At 49.6% G+C, this 21,271-nt stretch overlaps 1 protein-coding gene across 1 annotated transcript in view; it reads right to left on the reverse strand.

Annotated features, from left to right (window-relative positions):
• The window catches only part of LAMA5 (laminin, alpha 5), an 87,156-nt gene that overhangs the window by 38,196 nt on the left and 27,689 nt on the right, over positions 1–21,271 (reverse strand). Inside the window, 9 exon segments of the mRNA XM_009579493.1 lie at positions 407–469; positions 939–1,073; positions 1,844–1,934; positions 2,759–2,877; positions 3,803–3,918; positions 8,854–8,951; positions 9,402–9,572; positions 9,823–9,941; positions 13,888–14,005. Of these exon segments, the coding sequence (XP_009577788.1) occupies positions 407–469; positions 939–1,073; positions 1,844–1,934; positions 2,759–2,877; positions 3,803–3,918; positions 8,854–8,951; positions 9,402–9,536 (757 nt within the window). The 5' untranslated portion in view covers positions 9,537–9,572; positions 9,823–9,941; positions 13,888–14,005.

A 21,271-nucleotide genomic window follows, 5' to 3' on the forward strand; every position in this document is an offset into this window, starting at 1 on the left:
CATGCAGGTGGGGCAGAAGGACAGGTTTGTATCTAAACCCAGAGGCCAAGATTTGGGAGAACCCAGCTCAGGTTCCAGCTCAGCCACAGGCCCTCTGTGGTCTTGGGGGGTTCCTTAAAGGGAGGCCAGAAGGGATGTACCCACATGGCCTGGACCCCAGAAAAAAGCACACAATCACACGGTCACTCTGGGCTAGAGTTTCCCTGTCTATAAAAAGGGGCTCATAAAACTTCCTTTCCCCCACCCCTCAGCTGCCTCCTTTCTCAGAGCCACTCTGTGTCAGGGCTGTCTCTTACAACACACATGCCCAGTAAGCTGAAGACCTGATCTTGCATTGGGTGGTGAGATATAACAGCAATAATAGCGTGGTAATTGCCAAAGCAGCAAGGAAAATTGCACTGCTTACTTATTATCTGTCCCGCAGGGAGCACTTGTTCTCCAGTGTCATTGTGAGCGAAAGCTGGAATGGCTACACAGAGAAAGAGACATTGCACAGGTCATCACGCGTGCTCAAAGAAATCCTGTTGGGATATCAATGGGTTGACGGTCCCAAAGCTGAACAGGCTGAATGAAAACGTGGAACATGGAACAAAGTGCAGACATACCACTAAACAAAGATCCATTACAACCATTTTTAACCTGGGCTCTGGAAAGTGTCTTTCACAGAAAGTAAGAGATGAGACTCCAGCCAAATGGGAAGCTCCCGTTGACTCCAGAGAGCCAGGTTCAGCCCAGCTCAGCTCTGGTCCAGCTTCCACCAAAGCCAAACGCGGGCTTGTGCCCACCTGCAGGAACTCTTCCTGGGACAGGAGTGCCATGTGGCACGGGGAAGAGGCACCTGGAGAGCAGCCCCAGCTGGAGCTGTTGGCCCTTCCTGCACCCGCTGGGTCTGCAGAGTCCCAGACCTGGCCACCCCACGGCCCCGCATCCTCACTTACGGTAGCAGTGGGGGAAGTTGAGGTATCCCTCGGCACAGGCATCACAGTGCTCCCCGGTGTAATTGGGCTTGCAGTAACAGCGGCCGGTGAGGTCCTCGCAGGTGCCATCGGTGAAGTCAGACTCACAGTTACAGCCTGCAGAGAGGGACAAGCTGGCAGTGGTTGTCACTAACTGAGACCCTTGGCCAACCATGAGCACCATAGAAGCATCACCATGACACAGAGTCTCTATAAGAGACCCCACCATCTGCTGTAAATTCTCTCCAAAAATAAAAAGTGTGATTTTGCCTCTTCAAAAGGTGTCTGGCTTAGAGGAACTGCTCCCACTGTGTTTGTCCCGCTGCAGGGTCCCAAGTAAAGCAGCACAGCCCCAACTTGCTTCTCCAGGAGACCACAATTTCCCCAGAGAGGTGGTGGTAGCACACTGCCGCGAGGACACAGTGCACAACAGCTGATGCGTCACAGCTACCACAATGAGCTGGGCTCCTTGGCAAGATGGATATAGCCCACTGCTGCCTAGAAATCCCTGTCTTAGGGCATGGAGAGCAATGGTCTGCAAGTGCCAGCTGAAAGGGCACAGAGATGACAGCTATGACCAGATTGCCCTGCAGGCAACAGCACGGGTAACAACACATTTTTAGCTCATTCCAGCCTTAGAACATGCCACCACTTCTGATTTCACGAATGCTGCAGACACACATACTGCGTGTACAGATGGCTGTATGCGCACATACATTTCCATGGGCAATGCCAGCTGCAGCAGGAACCGTCCACATAGCCACATCTCTTATGGTGCTGGACTCCCTACACCAGAAAAACCTCTCAGCCCAATCCTTCAGACCATGCTCCCCAGCGTTATCAAGTCCAAGCAGGCATCTACAGCCTGCAGAGGGAATCACACTCACGATAGCAAACGTATGGAGAGTCGATCGGGTGCTCAGGGGACCGGTAGTATCCTGGGATGCACCTCTCGCAATTAATGCCAGTGGTGTGATGCTGAAAGAGAGTGGGTTAGAGGGGCATCAGTTCCTCTGCCTGCAGGATTCATGTTCATCTGCCGGATTTACTAACAGCTTCAGGGTCCAGAGCAAGCAGCTCAGAAGTATCAGCACACAGAAGACCTAAATCTGCTCAAAATTCCACATATACCAATTTGAAAACAAAGCATTTCCTGCAAACTGTGTATCCTCCCATAAGCCCAGTCTAAGTTTCAGGTTCATATCTGACCTCAAGCCCATTTCACTTGCTTCAGATGCTAAAATGTCCTGACCACTTTGCACTAGGAGGACGGGAGCAATCTGTTTCCTCCCAGTAAGAAAGCACAGCTAAAAGTCACTCCAGTTTCATGCCAGTGCATGAATTAACCAGCTCACAGTCACCTCGGGAGCAGAAGAGCTACTTTCCCACTTTCATTGGGAAGTTCAGAGGCTAAGGAGATTAACATTTTGGTGGTCAGAGAGAGATCCAGAGAGATGGCAGCACCTGAACACTGCAAACTAGGCAGGGACTTTCCAACATGCTCAGCACCAACCTGTCCCTCCCAATGCACAGTGCCTCAGCAGACATAACACTAAAGCATTGGAAAGGTAATGGTACTAACCAGGGGACAGCTAGGAACCCAAGTGCTGTTTTCATTACTGGTGCACATTCCTTTAATCTGTGGCAAAGAGACTAAATTTCCAGGGAGAGACCTAATTAAGGTAACAGAGGGTGTGCGACAGGGTTGGTGGAGCTGCTGGCAAGGCTGAACTCCAGGGTGACAGCAGAAACAAACACAAGAATCTGCAACAGCCTTTTCCATGGGAGCCCTTCAAGCCTACCTGACAGTCAATGCAAACACCTCCTCCTTCAAACTTGTCTTCGTGACTTTTGCTGGCTTTGTGGCGATCCACCTCTGGGTCATAGTAGCAGTCGTAGGCATGGCCGTTGCAATTGCAAGCTGAAAATACAAAGAGACATTAGCTAAGCCACAAGTCCATGGAGGTCCTTCAGTCACCAGCTGGATCTCAAGATATGAACTCTTCCTTGTGGGTTTGACATTGGATGGATTACATTTCAATGAGGAAAGGTGCTTGAATGCATCTGGGGGATTACATGATCACCCAAGCTCCCAGAAGTCTTCCAGTTCAAAAGCGCAGAAGCAGCAACTCTCTCACAAAGTCTAGGCTGCAACTAAGAAAACGCAGCAGGCACAAAATCAGAAGTAAAGTATGTGCAGGCGTGTAGAGACGAGAAAGAGAAATTACCCAACTTTGGGGCCTCAAGCAGTCTGGTTTAGAGGGCAACGTTCTCGCCTCTTTTATCCCATCCAGGATGGAGGTGAGCTGTAAAGTTCAGCATACGGTGAGGTTGCTCTTTATAAACCCACAAGATTAAGATCCAACTGTCCTTTGCTGCCCTGCGTTTATAAGAGATTGTGTGATGTAGCTATGCTCCGTGCTCTGTATTCCCAGTGCAGCATAAATTCCACTGTCGGCATTTACCAAAGGTTTCTCTAGACAAATAAAGATGTCCTGTATGTAAACACATCCAAATGTAATTCATCTTGGAGACAGAATTGAGCAACGAGACTTGCCTGCACGAACCCTTGGACACGGAGGAGGAACTGGAACATAAGCAGTATCAAAGTCCCGTACAGACCTAGTGGGCCTCCCTGTGTGAGCCTCGACTGAGCACAATTAATCACTGTGCAAACTGTCCTCTCTGCAGTGCCAGTGATCTCCACCCAGTGCCACACACAATAAAACCAACCATTTCGGTGAATGGCTTCTCTACTCTGCAACGTCAAGGGGCTGGTGAAACGTGGTCAATCTGTGCTTTGCAAAACAGCTGGAAAAGGAAGGAAAAACCCAACTCCAACTTACGCTGGCATTCGTTTGCGCTGTCGGCAGTGGCGGGCTTCCATGGGAACTGGTTGAAGCCGGGGCAGCAGCGATCGCAGGACCCGCCACAGGTGTTGTGCTGGCAGTCACACTGCAGCCTGCAAGGGAGAAGAACGAGGTACAGCCAAGCCTGTGGCAACAACAGGGATGTGCAGGATGGGGAGCTGCCACATAACCCTGCTGTGCATAACTATCACTAGTCAGATACACAAATGAGTGATAGTTGTTAATCCAAATATTCTGGAAAAGAGGCTCTAAGGCATTTTTTTTTAACTTTTGAATTGCTGATTATTTTTTTCTGAGCCAAACACCAAACTTTGCTCTTCCAGTGCCATTCTCTCCCTTTCTTCTCCTCCACCATTGACTCCTCTTTTCACAGGGAGACAAGGACTAGAGAAAAATCAGTGTGCTGCTGCCTAGCCAGCTCTACGGACAATAAAACATGAAATGGTTGGAGGTGGCAGTGGTAGACACCTGAGCTGAAGTAAATTACTTGAGAGGGAGCTGCGTGGTGCAGGGACACAAAAATATCCCCACCATCATGCAGGGGCAGCATGAAAGGAATAAATGATAGCCCAGAGCCAGAAAGAGATGGGGCCACATGGGTCCCATCTGCTCCTCCAGGTATACCTGTGCTTGCAAAGAGGAAGGCCGAGAAATTTGAATTAAGTCTTTTAGCAGATGCTGGCCCCATGCTCCCTGTGAAATGCACCTCCTGCTTTTCTCAGCCGGCAGAGGCAGGGCTGTGCTGGGTAAACAGGCAGCTCCAGAGGCGCCAGGCAAGGAATCTTGACAGTCGACCGACGGATCTCGTCCCTGCTCGACCGCAACAGTGATTCATTGACATCAGTGACATCATCTCCAAAACTTCCACTTAGCAGAAGGTGATTCCCATCCAACACAAACGCTTTCTGTTGTATTAGACTTATGGATAATACAGCATGTTCCAGCTTTTATCTATGCAATTACTCATTTCCCCTCAGGGCTGGTCTGCCACTCCCATCTCTCCCGCCTCCAATGCTTTTCCATTCAAAAGAAGTGTTTAAAAATAAATGTAATTTCTTAAAACATTAGAAACAAATGGAGCAGTCATTCCGGTGAAATGCAGGGGTGCAGACACACTCTTCCATGGCTGCAGTGAGCTGAGTGTCATGGTTTCCACCTACATGTATTTTTAAGATGTGGGACTTGCAAGTGTATGTATAGTGAATAGCCAGACAAAGGCAGCAGCATGGGACAAGTGAACTCATTTTAACGAAATATGGGATGATCTGAAAGCTCGGGGGAATGCGGGCAGGATCCACACTCAGCATGTTTGCTTCAGCCAGAGGGGTTGAGAGGCAGGAGGTCCCAGCCCTGCTGGCGGTCCTCCCCTTGCAGACACCGTTAAACACTTGACCACAGTCAGCTCTTTGAGCACTCGTGATGCCCCGTCCCTACCCACATTCACAGGCTGGGCTGTGCCCAGCAGAGTCCAGGCATGAAACTGAGCCCCTGAGAGGTTGGCTGGAGCCTAAGCAGCAGAAATGAGCCCTGAAACATTCACCAGGAACTTTGTTCTCCCTGTGCTTTGCAGACCAAAGGGGAAGACTCAATGAGAGGCAAACCCTGGCCCTGCCTCTGTAATGAAACCACCGCTCAGCCCTTCCAAGGAAACAAAGTTTTACGTTTTTTTTTCCATGGCAGCAGCTGGAGATCAAGATTAACGTCATATACATATGTGTGGAGAAAGATGGTCACTGAGTCAGGGAACTTACAAACCTTCTGAGCAGTGTTAATCTCCCTGGCTGGAGGACGTGGCTCCAGCCACACACCCCGGCTCTTTAATGTTCGAGATGTTTGAAAAGCACTGGTTCAGTTCCCAGAATGCAAAAAGATGGCACTCAATGAGTAAAGATGCACATTTCAGATGGAGAAGGAGCTATTTATTTAGTCTCTGCTGTCCAGAGTTAGCAACGACCTCTCAGGGAGCTCATCTATCACTGCAGCTTTACCACACCTTGTGCTGAGTCTGTGCTACTAATGAATTATGGACAAATGTGCATAAGTTACAATATTTACATGTTTCATTGATTGAATATATACAAGGAAGAAGAGGGAGCGGCTGTGTTCACATAGCACATATTTCCTGGTCGTTCTGACATAAAAAATAAAACCAGTCTTCCCACTTGAACTGATGCTCAGTAACAGAGACTATAAACAGTTTCCAGCAAGCAGCTGTGCCAGAGCTACAGCATCTGGATTTGGCCGGGACATCCTAGTAGCACAATCAAGGAAAAAAAGTCCCTTCCTCTAACTGCTTCTGACTGTACTGAGGGAAAACCACCTGCAAAAGGGACAGACGGCACAAATCTACCAGCACACATGGTGTTTTCCCTTCCAAAATGGGAAAGAGCAAGCTAGCATTCAGGATCCAGCAGTGGGAAAGCAACCTCCTCCTGCAGATCTGCTTCTGACCAGCCAGGCTGCTCTTGTCTTGCTGGTTATCTCCAGCATCAGGCACAGAAGCAGCAGCTGGACTCTCTGGTTGTCTCCTCTCTTGCTTGTGGTGTCTGTGATGGGGCAGTGAACCCACGGAAACAGTTGCTCTTATCAGACAGACGCAGGGCACTTGCAGGGTTCTCCTGAGCTCACATCAACAGCAGCCGCATGTTAACACACGATTCCTGTCTGGGCTCTCCATCTGCAATGTGCCAGGTCCCTGCTGATGCTTATCTCACTGCTCATGGTGTTTGCCAGGAGAAAGGTTTGTGCCTGATCCTGCTGGTGTTCACCTTTAACCAGGAGAACTTTCCTTCCCGCTGCTTAATTCAGCCCATCCGATCTCGGGGCAAAGAGAGACAATTGTGAAAAGTGCAAAGGACCCTTGAGGAGGCTGTATCTGCCCACACACCGTAGGCCCTTGCACATACACACTCACATGGGGACCAGACGTGCTGCCAACTTAACGCAGCTGGATGTGCAGCCTCCGTAACTTGGCACTTCAGAGAAACTTTCCAAAGCTGGATAAACATTATCATTTACGGCCAGGAAGTCAGCTCACGAACATGCTCCATCACGTCCTAAAGTCTTTGCCAAGATTTCTAGCTCACCTCACCTCTATCAAAGTGCTCATCCTGCCTTTCTGGGCAACAGGCACAAGAAACACACGCATATGCGATAGAGAGAAGTTAGAATGAGAAGCAGAGACCTCCCAGACAGGCTGAGACATAACTGGGATTTTTAATACGGCTGGGCCAATTCACATGCCTTGTCTCCCTCTATTTGCACTTCCTTGCCCTCTTGCTGTCACACATCAGCATCTGAAGAGGCAGGACATGTGCAGAGGGACGCACCACACCTCCTACTCAGACGCGTCGCACAGATTTCTAAAGGAATGATATGTTTCTGACAGCTGGGGCCCATGGCACGAAGGGACCGTGTGTCTGAGCCCCAGCTGCCTCTGCGATGCCTCTTGCCATGCAGCGTTACGGCATGTATCATCGTGCTGGCTCCGTGCTACATCAGGGCAGGAGGGTTGGGACAACTGCCCAGCAGTGCCCGCTTCAGCAGAAGGGCTAGACACAGCTGCTGCTGGAGCCTTGGAGAATGGCAGCGTTTCACCGATTACTCATTTTCTCAACTGAAAGTATCATATTTCTACTGACTCCTCCATGCTCCTGGGCTTGCTAACAGGGTACAGCAATGCCACGAGAAGTTCTTCTATTTACCCAGCATCTTTGTCCTGATGTATCCCAAAACGTTTTACAGATGTTAAGTGCTGACTGTACAAAGCACCCAAGTCGGAAATATTTTCTCCTCCCGGCAAGCGCAATCTGCTCTGGGTGAAATGCAACAGCTGCTTACGAACATGTGCTGCAACATTAGAGCACATTAGAGTTTGGGGCCAAGAGTAAAGATGCCAAATGCATCCAAATGAGAGGGGAGGAGGGGAATTCTGGGAGGCAGAGACAGTTGTCAGCAGAAGTGTCATTGAACAAGGATCCGAACACATCTCTCCTCCCTCAATTCTCCCTCCCTTCCTGGAGAGCCCGAGCCATCCAAGAAATGTCATGGCACTTCTATGTTAAAGAATCACTTTGCACCATGAAGCCCTTTTGCCCCAGTGCACAGGTGCACTGTGCATCTAGCAACACCAAAGTCTAAAACAAAAACAAGGAACTGTACATTCAAACATTTATGAACTTCCCTTTGTCAGAGAGTTTGGCACACTAATGCAGACTTGCTTACCAATACATCTTTGTTTTAATACTTAGCAGCTTTAACCTTGGCTGGGACTCACTGGAATTTTATTTTAGAAGATCCAAAAGCTCTACATGATCCTGATGAGAAAGAAATATAAGCTTCCCTCGTCCAGCTGAATCTACCCATCCCTTTCATAAAGGCAACATTCAGGCTGCAAACAGATGGCTAAGAAGTTTTTTTTCATGGTTTGAAGCAGCTCTTTGGCATTTCAAGTTGCCAAGGCGGATGGGAAGAGTCCCATCAGCCAAAATGCAACTGCTTTGCATGCTCTTGCTCTTTTGCAAAGAGTAGCTGTTTAGCTATGCACATAACCAATTTATGGTTCTTATGCGTAGAAATGGGCAGTAGAGTCTCTGGTTTCTTGGGAGACCAACTATTTATGAGAGCATTGCCCCAGTTCTTAAGAAGCCATGCGGGAAGCAAGAGACTTCTCTGAACAAGTTCAGAAACCAGCCCTGGGCTTTGACAAGAAACCTCCATGTTCAGCAACAGTATCGGCTTTGCGTACCTACCCTCCCATTCCAGCACTCTGCTCCCATGGGATGGCAAAGTTGTGGCAAGGGAAACCAGACCACGGAGTGATCTGACTGAAAAATAGCCTGACAAAACGTTTAATCTTTGCTACTTTGGCTGGACTAGTTTCTGATTCATTCTCAGAGCAGAGCCACCAACAACAGTGCTGGCACAGTTACGAGTTCGTGACAGGACACAACTCACACCGGTATCTTTCATTCCTAGCACAACAATTCAAACACTTTTACACAGAACTAGGACTTTGAAAAATGTACCTGTAAGGGTCATTAGGGTCTTTGGCATCACAGACGTCTGCATGGCCATGGCAGACACAGCGCCCTCCAATGCTGATATCTTTGATGCTGTAGTAATACTGGAGAGCACAAGAAAAGGTGGCCATTAATATCTTTACGAATAAGCTTCATAAATGCCCTACTCGGGATTCAGCAAAAATGGTGTGTTGGGATATTTCCCTTACAGCAACAAGCTGGACCTTGCAAGTTGCAATATCTGCCTATGGCAAGACCCACCACCACTAACAGAGCCCATTAGCTCAAGTAGGGTCTCCCAGCACAGCCAGAAAGCCGCGTGACACCAAGAGGTGTTTCCCAGTTTCATGTTGTTGGTGCTAAGCACAGTTCTTCCCAAGCAGCCGCCACCTCCAGCGGCATCCGCTCCAGACACCTTCAGCTTGGGGAGCCTAAGTACATGGAGAGAAAATCCCCATGGGCAACATCCAGGAATGTCTTCTCCCCAGAGGTGGCACGCACAGCCCTCAAAACACTTCCACCTCATTAGCAAGACGTATCAAGGCCTGCCTTACCCTCCTTGTCACTGTAGGGTCCCTTAAAGCTTTGCCCATCAGGTGCCCAAGCAGAGTGTTTGTCTGCAGGAAGCGCAGTCTGATGTTGGTGGCTTTCGTGAAATTCCGCAGGAGAGGAGAGTAGGAGAAGTTCATGGCTCCTGGGCGCCCATTTACCAGAGAGACAACAATCTGTGAATGCAAGGAGGGAAAACAAATGTGTGTAATCCTGTGAGGTGGGAGGAAATTAATCTCTCCCTCAGCCGAACTCCATCTTTACCTCCCTTCAAGACGACTGAATCAGTTCCCTGCCAGTCTCATTTGGTTTAACTGGGTAGTTTAAGTGGCATCCAAAAGTCAAGAGAGAACCAATTAATAAGAGTACCTACAGTCACTGAGAAACCCTGGAAACTCCAGGGGATGAAAACATGCAACTGCTCACCTCCCCATTTTCTAAAGGCACGATCCGGGAGTATTCAGTAGTGCAGATGGCGTGGTCATCCTTGGTGATACGATCCACGGTTTGCAGTCCAAACTTCTCAATGCAGTCCCTCTTGGAAGCTGTTCATCAACCAGAGATGAGAGCAGTAAGAGAAAAGGAACAATTCAGAGCCCTGTATTGATTTTCCCACACTCGTCAACAGGAGAGAAGGGTGTATACTCTTTGTTAAGCACACAGATACATACAGATTGCTTTGTATCATTAACTTTGTCATTGCTAACATACATGTAACCCACTAAGGGAGGGAGTCACTATGAGAGTAATAGGCACGGTCAGAAAATCCCCCAAATCGCTTCATCGCAGCAAATGAGGAAAGTGAGAACGCCATTGTACCTACTGCGACCACCTGCAGAGAAACCCACCCCTTAATTTTGGCATTAAGCTCACAGTTTAACCAGCTTGAGCTCTAACCCTGGTCTGAATTTGTTGCCTTGCTGGCACTGGATTTGCTATACTGCTTCCGCTGAACTGAAGGAGGACTGTTTGCTGGTAGAGCTCTACTCCTGATATAGAAGCTTGTACCATTACATTCACATGGCTCCTTAACTTCTTGGGTAATTCCCAAAGAGTGAGCCAGCACAGAAGCACACAATGGGAGCAACCACAAATCACAGCCACCTCTGCACCATCTTCCATCAGGCAGGGTGGACACGCAGGTGTGGGGAGGGGGCTTGCGGTGTTTGGGAGAAGCAGAGTGACTGCCTGCAGGACATCTCCTTCTCCCACCTTACTCTGAACTCTGCAATTGCTCTTAAACCAATGCTACAAAACAGAAACGCCGCCCAGAACCACCCCTTGGGGACAGCAGTCGAGGGCTCCTGCCACTAAGTGGCAATGCAAGGCTGGCTAAAGCCAGGGGACAGGCACAGCCAGGCAGTCACACTGCTGGCCCTGCAACCTGCTTTGGGGACACAGCATGCCAAGAGTCTCCTTGCAGCTGTAGGAGCATCCTGGCTTAAAAAAAACCACTCCTGCAAGTCCAGCGCCCTCATCCCCAGGATGTCTGACATCCTGTGCTGGCAGAGCCAACCAAACCACCATGAACGCACCACGGCAGTTCAGGACCTGATTGTGCAGGGTGGTGAGCACCCACATCTACCCATGCAAAAACCTACACAGTGCGACTCTCAGGCCACTCTCTGGGGCTGTTCCCCCAGGGGAGAGCCTGGGACAAAGGCTGCTGCTCCTTCCCACTCCCGTTTCACCTGCTCCAGGAGCTCTCAGCAGTGCGTGTCGAAGAACACGTTGCTGCAGCACTCCCGAGGGTGTTTCCATGGGGAGAAGAGGGAGGAAAAGGCAGCCAACACAACCTGCTACTCCTGCCAGCGCTGCTCAGCTCACACAGGGAGCCGATAAAACATTAGCCTAACTCATGGGAATAATCCTCCAAAATCTGTTGCAATGTGCCTCCAGGAGGCATGCCCCTCGCTCCACGTGCTGCGCTGCTAGGCTAAGCCAGGCAGGAGGAACAGGAAGGGGGGAGCACAGAGAGCTTCTGCCTCCCCTGCCTTCACCTCTGGCTTGCACCCGCCCACATCCATCTCCAGCAATGTGGCCTCACTCCATGAAACACTATTTTGGCAACAGCAGGAGCTCAGTTGCATCCACAGGAAGATGGTGTGGAAACATTTAACATCAGGTCTCTGGCCACCAAGCTTTGCTTCACCAGGTGCTTTTTTAAAGGCAATTTATTCTGAAGCCCCAGGTGAGGAGCCTGTCACTGCTGGCTTGAGGTGATTGATTTCCAGAGCACTGCCACAGCTGGGCATGGAGACAGGATGTTCAGCAAGAGCTGCTACTCGGGAAGACCAAAAAATTCCTCCAGTTATTGCAAATCTACACAACCGTGTGAGCCAGAAGCCAGACACTCTATCTCTGAGCTAAACCAGAGTAACCCACCAGCCTTAAACCACAGCAATGCTTTAGGAAACAGCAGACTGGAGAAACCTACCCTCAGAGGAGAAAAGGACAGAGCCTCGCTCTGCACTATGGCTGCCTTCCCCCCTCCACAGTGGCACTGCCCAGCAAAGCGAGATGAAACGGGCTAATCCTGCACCCTGATCCTGCACAACATGATGAGCTGGGGCAGGCAAGGCTCTGTGGGCCTGGATGGACAGCTGGAACCGGGCATCTTTCCTGTCCCCATTTGAAACGCTGTGTGGGGAACACTTCATGCAAATAACACCATCATAAATCTCTCCCCAGCGCTCCTGCTTCCCCTTTGGTGGCCAAGGAAGGCACGGTGCCTCCCCACTGCGATGCACGGAGGATTCGCATTGCCACGGTCCCGCCAGCCCCCCTCCCCGAGAGAGCCCATCAGCTGCACCAACAGATGCTTTCCACGACAGTCATTTCTTCCCTCCTCCCGCAGAGTAAAGCCCAAAAGCACTTCAGCAGCCTGGCTGGGGGTCACAGGGCAGCCCGGGGAACTGAACACCTCCCACAACGAGCGGGGCTCGAGGGGCAGTGCTGAGCTGGCGGGGATGGTGTCACCCATGGCAAGGTTTGTGGTGTCTCTGGAGAATGCTTACATTTCTGCCAGCTGCTTTTAACCCTCTTACTGAACTGACCAGTGTTTTTATTAGACCACCTACAGAATTCCCCATGCCAGAAATAAACCTCTGCAAAGGACTTCTTGTGCTAGTGAATCTGGCAGGTTTTGGAGCAGCCACCTCTTTCTTTCCATGGGAATTTTCCACTGGGCTGTGTCACTGCATGTCACTTCTCGAGGGGGGTGGTAACAGGGCCTTCCCGATGTTGCGGGAGGGAAGAGGACTGCAGACGTTACAGCATTGCCATTGCCACTGCTCGCAGGAACAAGCAAGCGGGGCAAGAGCTCCCTGCTCAGCTCCAGACCATGCAATAATGTGACCTAAGGGGCCCCAAGAGAGGTTTCAGAGCTGGAAAGGAAATTCTCAGAGAAGATAAAAAAAACGCAAAGCAGGCAATCTGACAGCAGTAATTCCCCACCAGCACACAGCAGAGGGGAAAACATCCGCACTGGAGAGGAGCTACCGCGCTAAGGCAACACAGCGGGTAAAGTGTCTGCAGCTCTTTCTTGCACACAAGGTCAGCAAAGCTAAAGCACAGGCTGACAGGTAAGCCAGAAATATGAGCCTTTAGGGGCAGCCCAGGGTGAGGCCTCTGAGTGCTCCGAGGTCCCTCCTTGCCAGGTTTTAAGCTCTGGCTGTAGATCTCAACTCACATCTTCTCCCAATTACTGCTGCTGCTTCTGGGAGGGGCCGGTGGTTAACAAGTTCCTCAGCATCCGGCTACTCCATAGACCCTTTGGGAGAAGAGATTTGTAGAACCAGCTGTTTCTAAAGGGATCAGGTTTTAATCAGAGAATTGGGAAGAAGGGATTTCAAATGCACAGCCTGGATCTCTGCAGCCACCCTTTCCAGCTGTCTCTCTCTGATCCCACCTTGCACAGCGGCAGGACAGCGGTTCTCTGCCCTGCACAGGCTGTATCCCATCCCTGGTAATGGGTAAGTGCAAGGGGACTCTTTTCTGCCTCCAGACTTTTCTGTTACAGCAGCCTCTTGGAAGTGAGTCACTGGTTTGCTTCTGGAGGAGCTGAAATATGCCAGTCTGGATACGGTACAGGGCAGAGAGACAGGGGAGGGCAGGCAGGAGACGATAGGAAATCTCACGTTCCAGAACTAGATCAGCAATGCCCAACCATTGACACCGGTGCAAACTTCGGCATCCACAGAGATTTGGGTGGGCACCAACGACAATACTTAAAAAAAATACATCTAGCCCCAGAGAGCAAAAAAGTTCTCCTGCTCTGAGGAGCACCACAACTTCACACAGCTGCTCTGATCTGAGCTTCAACTCTTGTAGCCTTACTGGGCAGAAGAAACAGAGGACATGTACCGCATCGCAGCGATGACACAGAAACAACTCCAAACCCAGTCCAGTACTTGCACAAAGAGCCATCTTCACTGTGGCCTCGCTACCTGGCACTAAACTGCAGCTCTTTTGTAACACTGCCATACTTACAGGCAAAATACTGCCAGGGCTCGTAGGTAAGGCCGAAGTCGGTAGATCGCTCCAGCACCCAGAGGTCAGGACGAGGGGAATTGGCAAATTTGATCAGGACATATGCCACGTGGAAGAGCTGAAAGAAAGGAACACAGAGTTACTTGGCTGCTTGAGGCACCAGGAAAACCAGGGAGAGCTTAGTGGGATCCAAGCCGAATAAATGAGCTGGCACTTTGCAGATCCTGCTGCTCACAAGCAGCCTGTGGAGCAAAATCATCCGTATCTAAAACGACCACGATACGACACGGCTGCTGGAGAGAGCCAGATTAGGGAGCTCAGCTCCCACCAGTCCCAATGCAAACAAAACACAGACTTTGTGGCTAGAGGCCGTACTCGGTTGTGCTGGGCGACACCTTAGACTTAGCCTCGACCCGAGCAGGCGGCCCTATAAACCAGTGCCACTGCCCTATCAAAGCCTGAGGGAATCTCATCCTGGCTTGGCCCCCACCACCAAGCTCTGCAAGGTCATCATGAAAAGCTGCTAGGTGATATGAAGTTGTTCTGGGGAACTTGGTTTTTGGGCTGTTCTTGGGGTAACAGATAACACCCTGGACTGCCAGCCTGAGAACGTCCAACTGCACCTTGCACACAATATCACAAAACACTTTTTTTTTTTTTTTTTTAAAACATGGCAGCCCCGCTTCACCCACGCAATCTGTGTTTTTAAGTTGGTTGCAGAAAAGCCCCAGCACAGCTCCTCTTCCCAGGTGCCACAGGGAGGGGAGAGCAGGAGACCCACTTGGCTTCAGCACGGCTCTAACATTGGGCTGCTCCCATTTGTCTGGACACTGATGTGTGCACACACACCCTTGCCAAGAATAAAATAAACGTACTCTTTTAAAGAGCTAAAATGTCACTGCTAGAGAGAAACAAAAGCCCCAGCAGAATTTCCCTTCCCCGGCTGGCACGGGCTTGCTCCAAGAATCCCTACTCCATCATCCTGTCACAAAGTGATATTTAAAGGCAAATAAAGTTCTCTTATCAGAGAAAATTCCTAACGTCAAAAACAATCCAAAAGGGAGTTCAGTGCTTGAAAAGCAGAGATTTATAGCTCAGGCGTCCCTCCTCATACAACGCTGGTGCTGTACGAGCATACATCCCCCAAAGACTAACAGGTACCCAGAAGGACACCTCTGCAAGGGGAGGAAAAGGATGACTCTGTGCCCATCTCAGCCTGCCTGCCCCAGCCATAATCAGCTGCAGGAGGGCCAGAACAGCAGCCTGCATCTCAGTCCTGCCCCAGCCACACACATCGCCGAGCCAAAGGGCGAGTATTAATAATAACATGCCTCAAAAATAGCCCTTACAATCCATAGAGGACTTTTTAAAGGGAAAAAGAGACAAGGAAAGAGGCATTTAAATCTACCAAGCCATCCATAAAGCACATCTTGCCATGGTCATTTAGACACCGGGGTCTGAGTGCTGTTGTGTGGGTATGGAGCAGGAGGACGGGTGCAGCCCTGCGGATTGGCACCGGCTCAGTCTCCACCTCAGCAAGACACACTGGTGAAAACTTCCTTAGGCTCCTGCCGGATGCTCCTCTGGCTCCAGGACAGCCTCTCCTCCACTTATCAGGGATTGCTCTAGTTCCCACTGCAGGCTGGTGGCACCTGAACTTACACCTGGGTGCAGGTTAGAGAGGCTCAAGAGAGATGCTCAGAGAGGAGTGAATTAGATCCAGCTGGCGAAGCAGCAGGATCCTGAGGCACAGCAAGTCAGAGGCCATTCTCCAGCTGTGAATGGGCAGGAGGGTGGGATTTGTCACCACTCTCAGGGCTTGCACTGGTAAGGAATGGTGTCATCCAGAACAAAAAAATCAAAGTGGTCACCCAACAGGGTTCCCTGCTGCCAAAAGACTTGCGAGCCCAATCAAGGGGGAAACAGACATCCTCTTCAAGTTGCTAAAAACTGAGGAAAAACCTAAAAAGACCTAAATGCTGCCTTAATTCCCCTCTGTGACCCACGTGTTGTCAAGGCATACGCGACTAAGCTTTTTTGGAGGAGCAGCATTTTCTGCCCGCTTACCCTCTCAGCAGCGCTGTTATTTGTTAGTGAAGCCCAAGAGGCTTTAGCTCAGGCAGCTGCTTTCTCTGCAGGACCAGTTCTCACAGCTTAACATCTGCCTCTTGGCATGGGAACAGGGCTGAGTACCAGCCCCTGAAGTTACACCTTCCCTCCACTGTAAATCCTCCTCCAGCTTTATTCTACAGGGAATAAATTAATGCTCTGGCTGGAATCTGGCATAGCTTTTAGCTGGACAAAACTCACTGCAGCTCCAGCGCACCTGCACCTGTGCTGGTCTCAGGCACTGGAGGAACCGATGGGCTGCAAAAGGGATAACCTGCCTTTTCACACCAAAACACAAAACAAAGCACTGATAAAACAAAGCAATATTGCAAAACCAAGCAAAACAGCACCCTTTGGGGTTACATGTTCAAATGACTGCTCTGGTGCTAACTCCATCTCTGGGGTCTGCCTTCGGAGCTACCAAACCTCTGTGGCTCTAGCAGACACCTGATGCACATACTGTGTGCCTCTGAAAATATGGTCGTTACGTTCTCAGTACCTGAGATGGACCCTGGTACAGGACTGTGTTCCCACATGATAAAGCCTTACAACTAACAGACAGCAGCAAAAGCAAGAGAACAAAAAGAGAAGTAGGCAGCAATGAGGGAAAACAAGGAAGAAACGACAGCTTGAGATGGTGTTCCTTGCAGGCAAGCTGCGGGCAGGAGCTGTGCAGGAGGCAGCATCGTCAATTCAGCTAGAGAGGCATTTTGGTGTGAAACCTCTGAAGAACCGTAAAAACAACAGTGCCTGCCTCATACTGTGGGGGAAGGATGACTGCCTAACCGCAACGTCAGGAATCTCTATTTTCAACCAGTGAATTTGGTGACTGATTTTGGGGTACCCAGCTTGAAGCGATGGGAAGCACCTGATAGTGAAAGGAACCACAATGTGAAATCCCCTCAGCTGCCTTTAATGCAATCTTAGTGAAAACCACCAGTCAGGTCTGCAATACACACTCAGAACTTCCCTCGACCCAGAGGAAAGACCACTTTCACAGAAGCACTGCGTAGTTTTATTTGTGGCACGTCTAAATTGCTTTGAGATCCATAGAGGAAAGATGCTTTCCAAAAGGTCACCTGTTTTTAGCACTTTCAAAGAGCAAGGTATGCATTTCTGTCCTCGTGCTCAGGGGGAAATGCTCTGAATGAACAGCAACCACAAACATAAAATTAGAAATGTGAGGCATATCCCCATCTTCTGCATTTATCTTTTTGCAAAGACAGCCAGCTACAAGTTATAGTCAGTAAATCCCACAGAGTTTCTGGGAAGGTCCTCCTTGCTGTCCAGTTTCATGCTGGAAAGAAATGTTCCTAATTAAATGTCCTTGAGTCCAAACTCCTCGCACACTTCTAGCTCTCAGAAGTCCTCTGCCTCTGGAGAGCATTGGTTGCAATCCAGTCAGATTGGTGCGTGGTGCGAGTCGGTTTTTGCACAAACACTGAAACTTGACGCTTTGTAAAGGGAAAACAACCAAAAAAAGAACTAGTGTTGCTGCTTGCGAGCCCTGGCATAAGCGCTCCTGGAGCAGGGGAGTGGCAGGGTCGGGTAGCGCACAGGCTTATGACCCCTAAGAGTCCTCTCTAGCTGACAGAAGATGATGTAGCTGGTTTCAGTACATTTTAAGTCATGGGAGATGTGGGTTTGTGCGTGTACACACACATATACACATTGGGCACTGGGGAGAACTGTGTCCATGCTTGCTGGGAGCTCTCTGAAAGGCCAGTCCCACCGCTACCGGCAGGGTTAAATATCCAAGACCAGGGCTAGCATGCTAACTTTTTATCTTTTATTGCTGATTTTCACAGGAAAGAACAAGAACCTCTGGGTTCTTGCTGGATCAGCCATAGTATCTCAGCTGAAACCCAGTTCGGATATTCCTATCCTGCTCCCGCTCTCAAAGCCAAACGTAATTCCTCTGCTCCATACCCAAACCCATCGTTAGCACTGCTGCTCAATTTCATTCCAGTCATGACCGCAATTTTGGGACACAAAGAAGCCAGCCAACACTGCATACCCACTCCCCTCCAGCACCTAAGGGTCAGGGTCATTCCTACATGGAGCACAGAAAATACTCAGGAGCCTGTGACTGCAGTGAATCAACCCTGGAACAGGACCTGCATCCTGGCATTCAGAGGGATTTTTGTCAAATCTGGTGAGCCCCTGCCCCTCCATGCAATATGCTTATCTTGCAGAATATCACAGCCTGTCGGAAAAAATAAAGGCAGATTGCCTGCTTCAAATGCATATGCTGAGAAAACTCATAGAGATACAAAGACAGAGCAGTAGCTCTAAAAATAGAGCTGGCAGAAAAGCCAGACTTTTCATTCCATGTTTAGTTCCAGCACAGTTCTGCCCAACCAATATTGCAAGAGAAACGGTTGGGGTTTTTTCCAAAGCCTTTATTTAGCTCCTATTATCAGTCAGATGAATAAAAACCTCTATGCGCCCAGCCTCTTAGGCAATTTTTTTCCCTTCTCCATGGAGGAAGGAGGTGAAGCAGCACATTTGATGCACATGCTTGTCTCCAGGCAAGAGGCTCTCACCACCTCTGAAAGTGTGCCAGGTACAACTCAATCCCTGACCATTGCCTGGGATTTCATGAAACGAGTTTTCAGCCAGGAAATTCTGACAGGAGTATTTTAATTAGCAACCAACTTTCTTTGAAAATAGTAACATCCCTACATCTAGCTGATGTTGCCGTTAGTGGTTTTGAAGCATGTTTCCCTAGTAACAATCACTTACAGCTGCCCCAGTGCCTGGAAGGATGGAGCAAGTCCCAGAGCCAGGAGAAGAAGATGGAGATGAGGGCATTTCCTCCATCTCCCATCCACTCTGTCCCTTTGTGTGTTTGGGTGGTGGGCAGCTTTATCCAGCACCAAAATCCGATGAAAATATAATTCTGATTACTGCCCAGAACAATGATTTTGAAAGTAAAGCCAGGACCCTGGGAGGCGAAACTCAGCTGCTTTTGGAGCAGAACGTTCTCTGTCCGTCCGTCCATCTATCCTCCTGCATAAGCAGCACACGATGGCAAACTTGCACATTTCTCCTCTGTTCCCTCCCTCGAGACACTGATTTCAGTTTTCCAGCTCTGGGAGGCACGTGAAAACAAGACAGCAAGCTGGACCCAGCCACATCCCGCGTTTCTTTGGTGAGAGATTTTTGGTGAAGTCTCACTCATATTCCTCCCAGGTGTAACAAAGCCATACGGTAACATTTAATAAGCAAAATAAATCTTCACATTGTTGTAATATTGGCAACTATGTTTTGACAAACAGCAAGAGAGGCCCTTTTTTGGTCCTCTAACAAAAAGGTACAAGTAGGCTATGTTGGCTGGGAGCTACACAGCTCTACTCCCAGCTTCGGAGTGCGCAGGAGTAGTTTATATAGTAAAGCACTCTCTAATTTTATGCAGGACAGATTTATTACCTTTGGCGTTGACTTATTAAAATAGCACCATGTAAAAACAAAGCAGTTCATCTCTTCCTAACCACTGCTAAATATCCCCGTGGAGCGCGCGTGTGGATAGCATTACCAGCACTGCCGTATTCCTGCTTGGGATTTCCTGGAAGGATCAGATGGACCAGGCGAGCAGGTGCGGCTCATCGGCACAGCGCATGGGCAACAAATCCCAGTCTTTAGAGGCACATGAGGCCTCCTCGACACGCGCAGCATGACTGGGAGCAGTGGCCAACCCAAAAGGCTTCAACACATGCACAGCGGGCACCTGCAGCATTTCAGGGCATGCTGCACCCCAGTCTGGGTCACTGCACAGCAGCTCTAGACAGCCCCAAAACCTAGACCGAAGCAGAGAAAGCAGAGAAAAGCCAGATGAACCATTTCAGACAGGCATTGCTGCAGAGCGACTGTGGAAAGTGGGGGGTTTTTTGGTTGGTTGGTTGGTTTTTCGTTTTCCTCAGAGCTTTCAAAAGTGACCGATGCTTTTGCTTCTTCCCAAGCCCATCCATCCCTGAGGCACTGCCTTGGTCCAACACTGTAGCTGCAAGCCCACCTGGAAAACGTGGCAGAGGCCAGTGCCTGGATGGGGTTATCGGTCCACAGCCCCATGGAAAAGCAGCTCCCCGGGAGCACAAGTCACCTCTGTCCGCAGCCAGCATTCAGGCAAGCGGCTGCCCAGCTACCGTGGGCACAGTGAGCACTTGACGGGCTTGGAAACGCTTGGCAGTGCTGGCACCATGTCTGCTCTTCCCAGCAGTGGCAGAAGGTAAAGCTAACAAGCGATCAAGCCTCTTTGTGCACCTTTTATCCCCACAAACAAGCATGTGGAAGGTGAAAAAGCCGTGGCAAGGCAGAGAGCTTCTGACTTGCTTTGAATTTCTCTAGGTCAGTGATCTGCCCCTTTTGCATCTTTTGCCTGTTATCATTTATTCTCATTGAAGCAATGGATTTACTCATTAACAGCCTCACTGTCCCCCTGCTGAGCTTCAGCTGTCCTATAAGCAGATTTATTTCTTCCTAGCCCATATGTCAGAATCCTTTATTAAAATCTCTCACATTTAGCTGCTGGTAGGTATGTGCCTACCTTTTATTTCTAATCACACAAGAACTATTTCAACCCTTCTAGGCAGCAAAAAAAGGTGCTTCCCCTCCAAGCAGGCATGGCTTTTTATCCAGTCATTTTTTACAAAATAGTCAAGTCCCCAAGAGACCAAACAAACCCCCCACAAAAAAAAGCACAAAAGTCAGTGTTTGAACGATGGGCGCATACTGAAACACACACTTTGCCTCCATTTCCCTCTTCTGCTCACAGCACCTCCTGCCTCGTTCTCCTATGTCTGTGTGTCAAGTCCTCACTCCTAAAAATGATCTTTTTCCAAATTATTCATGCAGGGTTACAGGGTTCTGAATGAGAAGGTCCCCTATGCTTGTATCCCAAGATTTTGATAGCCAAGTTTTAGAAACAATGACCCACCCCCTTTCACAGTCTGCAGAGTCCGTTGCAACTCATCACACCCATGCTCAGAAACCTTTCAGGGTGCCCCACATCTCTCAGAAAGAAACCAGAGCTGCCTGCCCCAGTAGGTAGGTTAGCTCTTACCTTCCTGCAGAAAGTCTGGGACAAGGCAGAGGCTTGGGGGCAGCAGTGTCCCAGCTGCCCTGAGCTCGCAGCTGCTCCAGGAGGTGACAGCCAGCCCCTGCCTGGCCCAGGACATGCAGCAGAGAGCCAGATCCCTGTGCAGACCCAAGCCCGAGATACCTGGAGGAGAGGACAGAGCTGCAAAGCTGGAGCTAATCAAACATCTCTGCAAGG

Source organism: Fulmarus glacialis, unplaced genomic scaffold (genome assembly GCF_000690835.1).
Source record: "Fulmarus glacialis isolate BGI_N327 unplaced genomic scaffold, ASM69083v1 scaffold39346, whole genome shotgun sequence".
Taxonomy (NCBI): Eukaryota; Metazoa; Chordata; class Aves; order Procellariiformes; family Procellariidae; genus Fulmarus; species Fulmarus glacialis.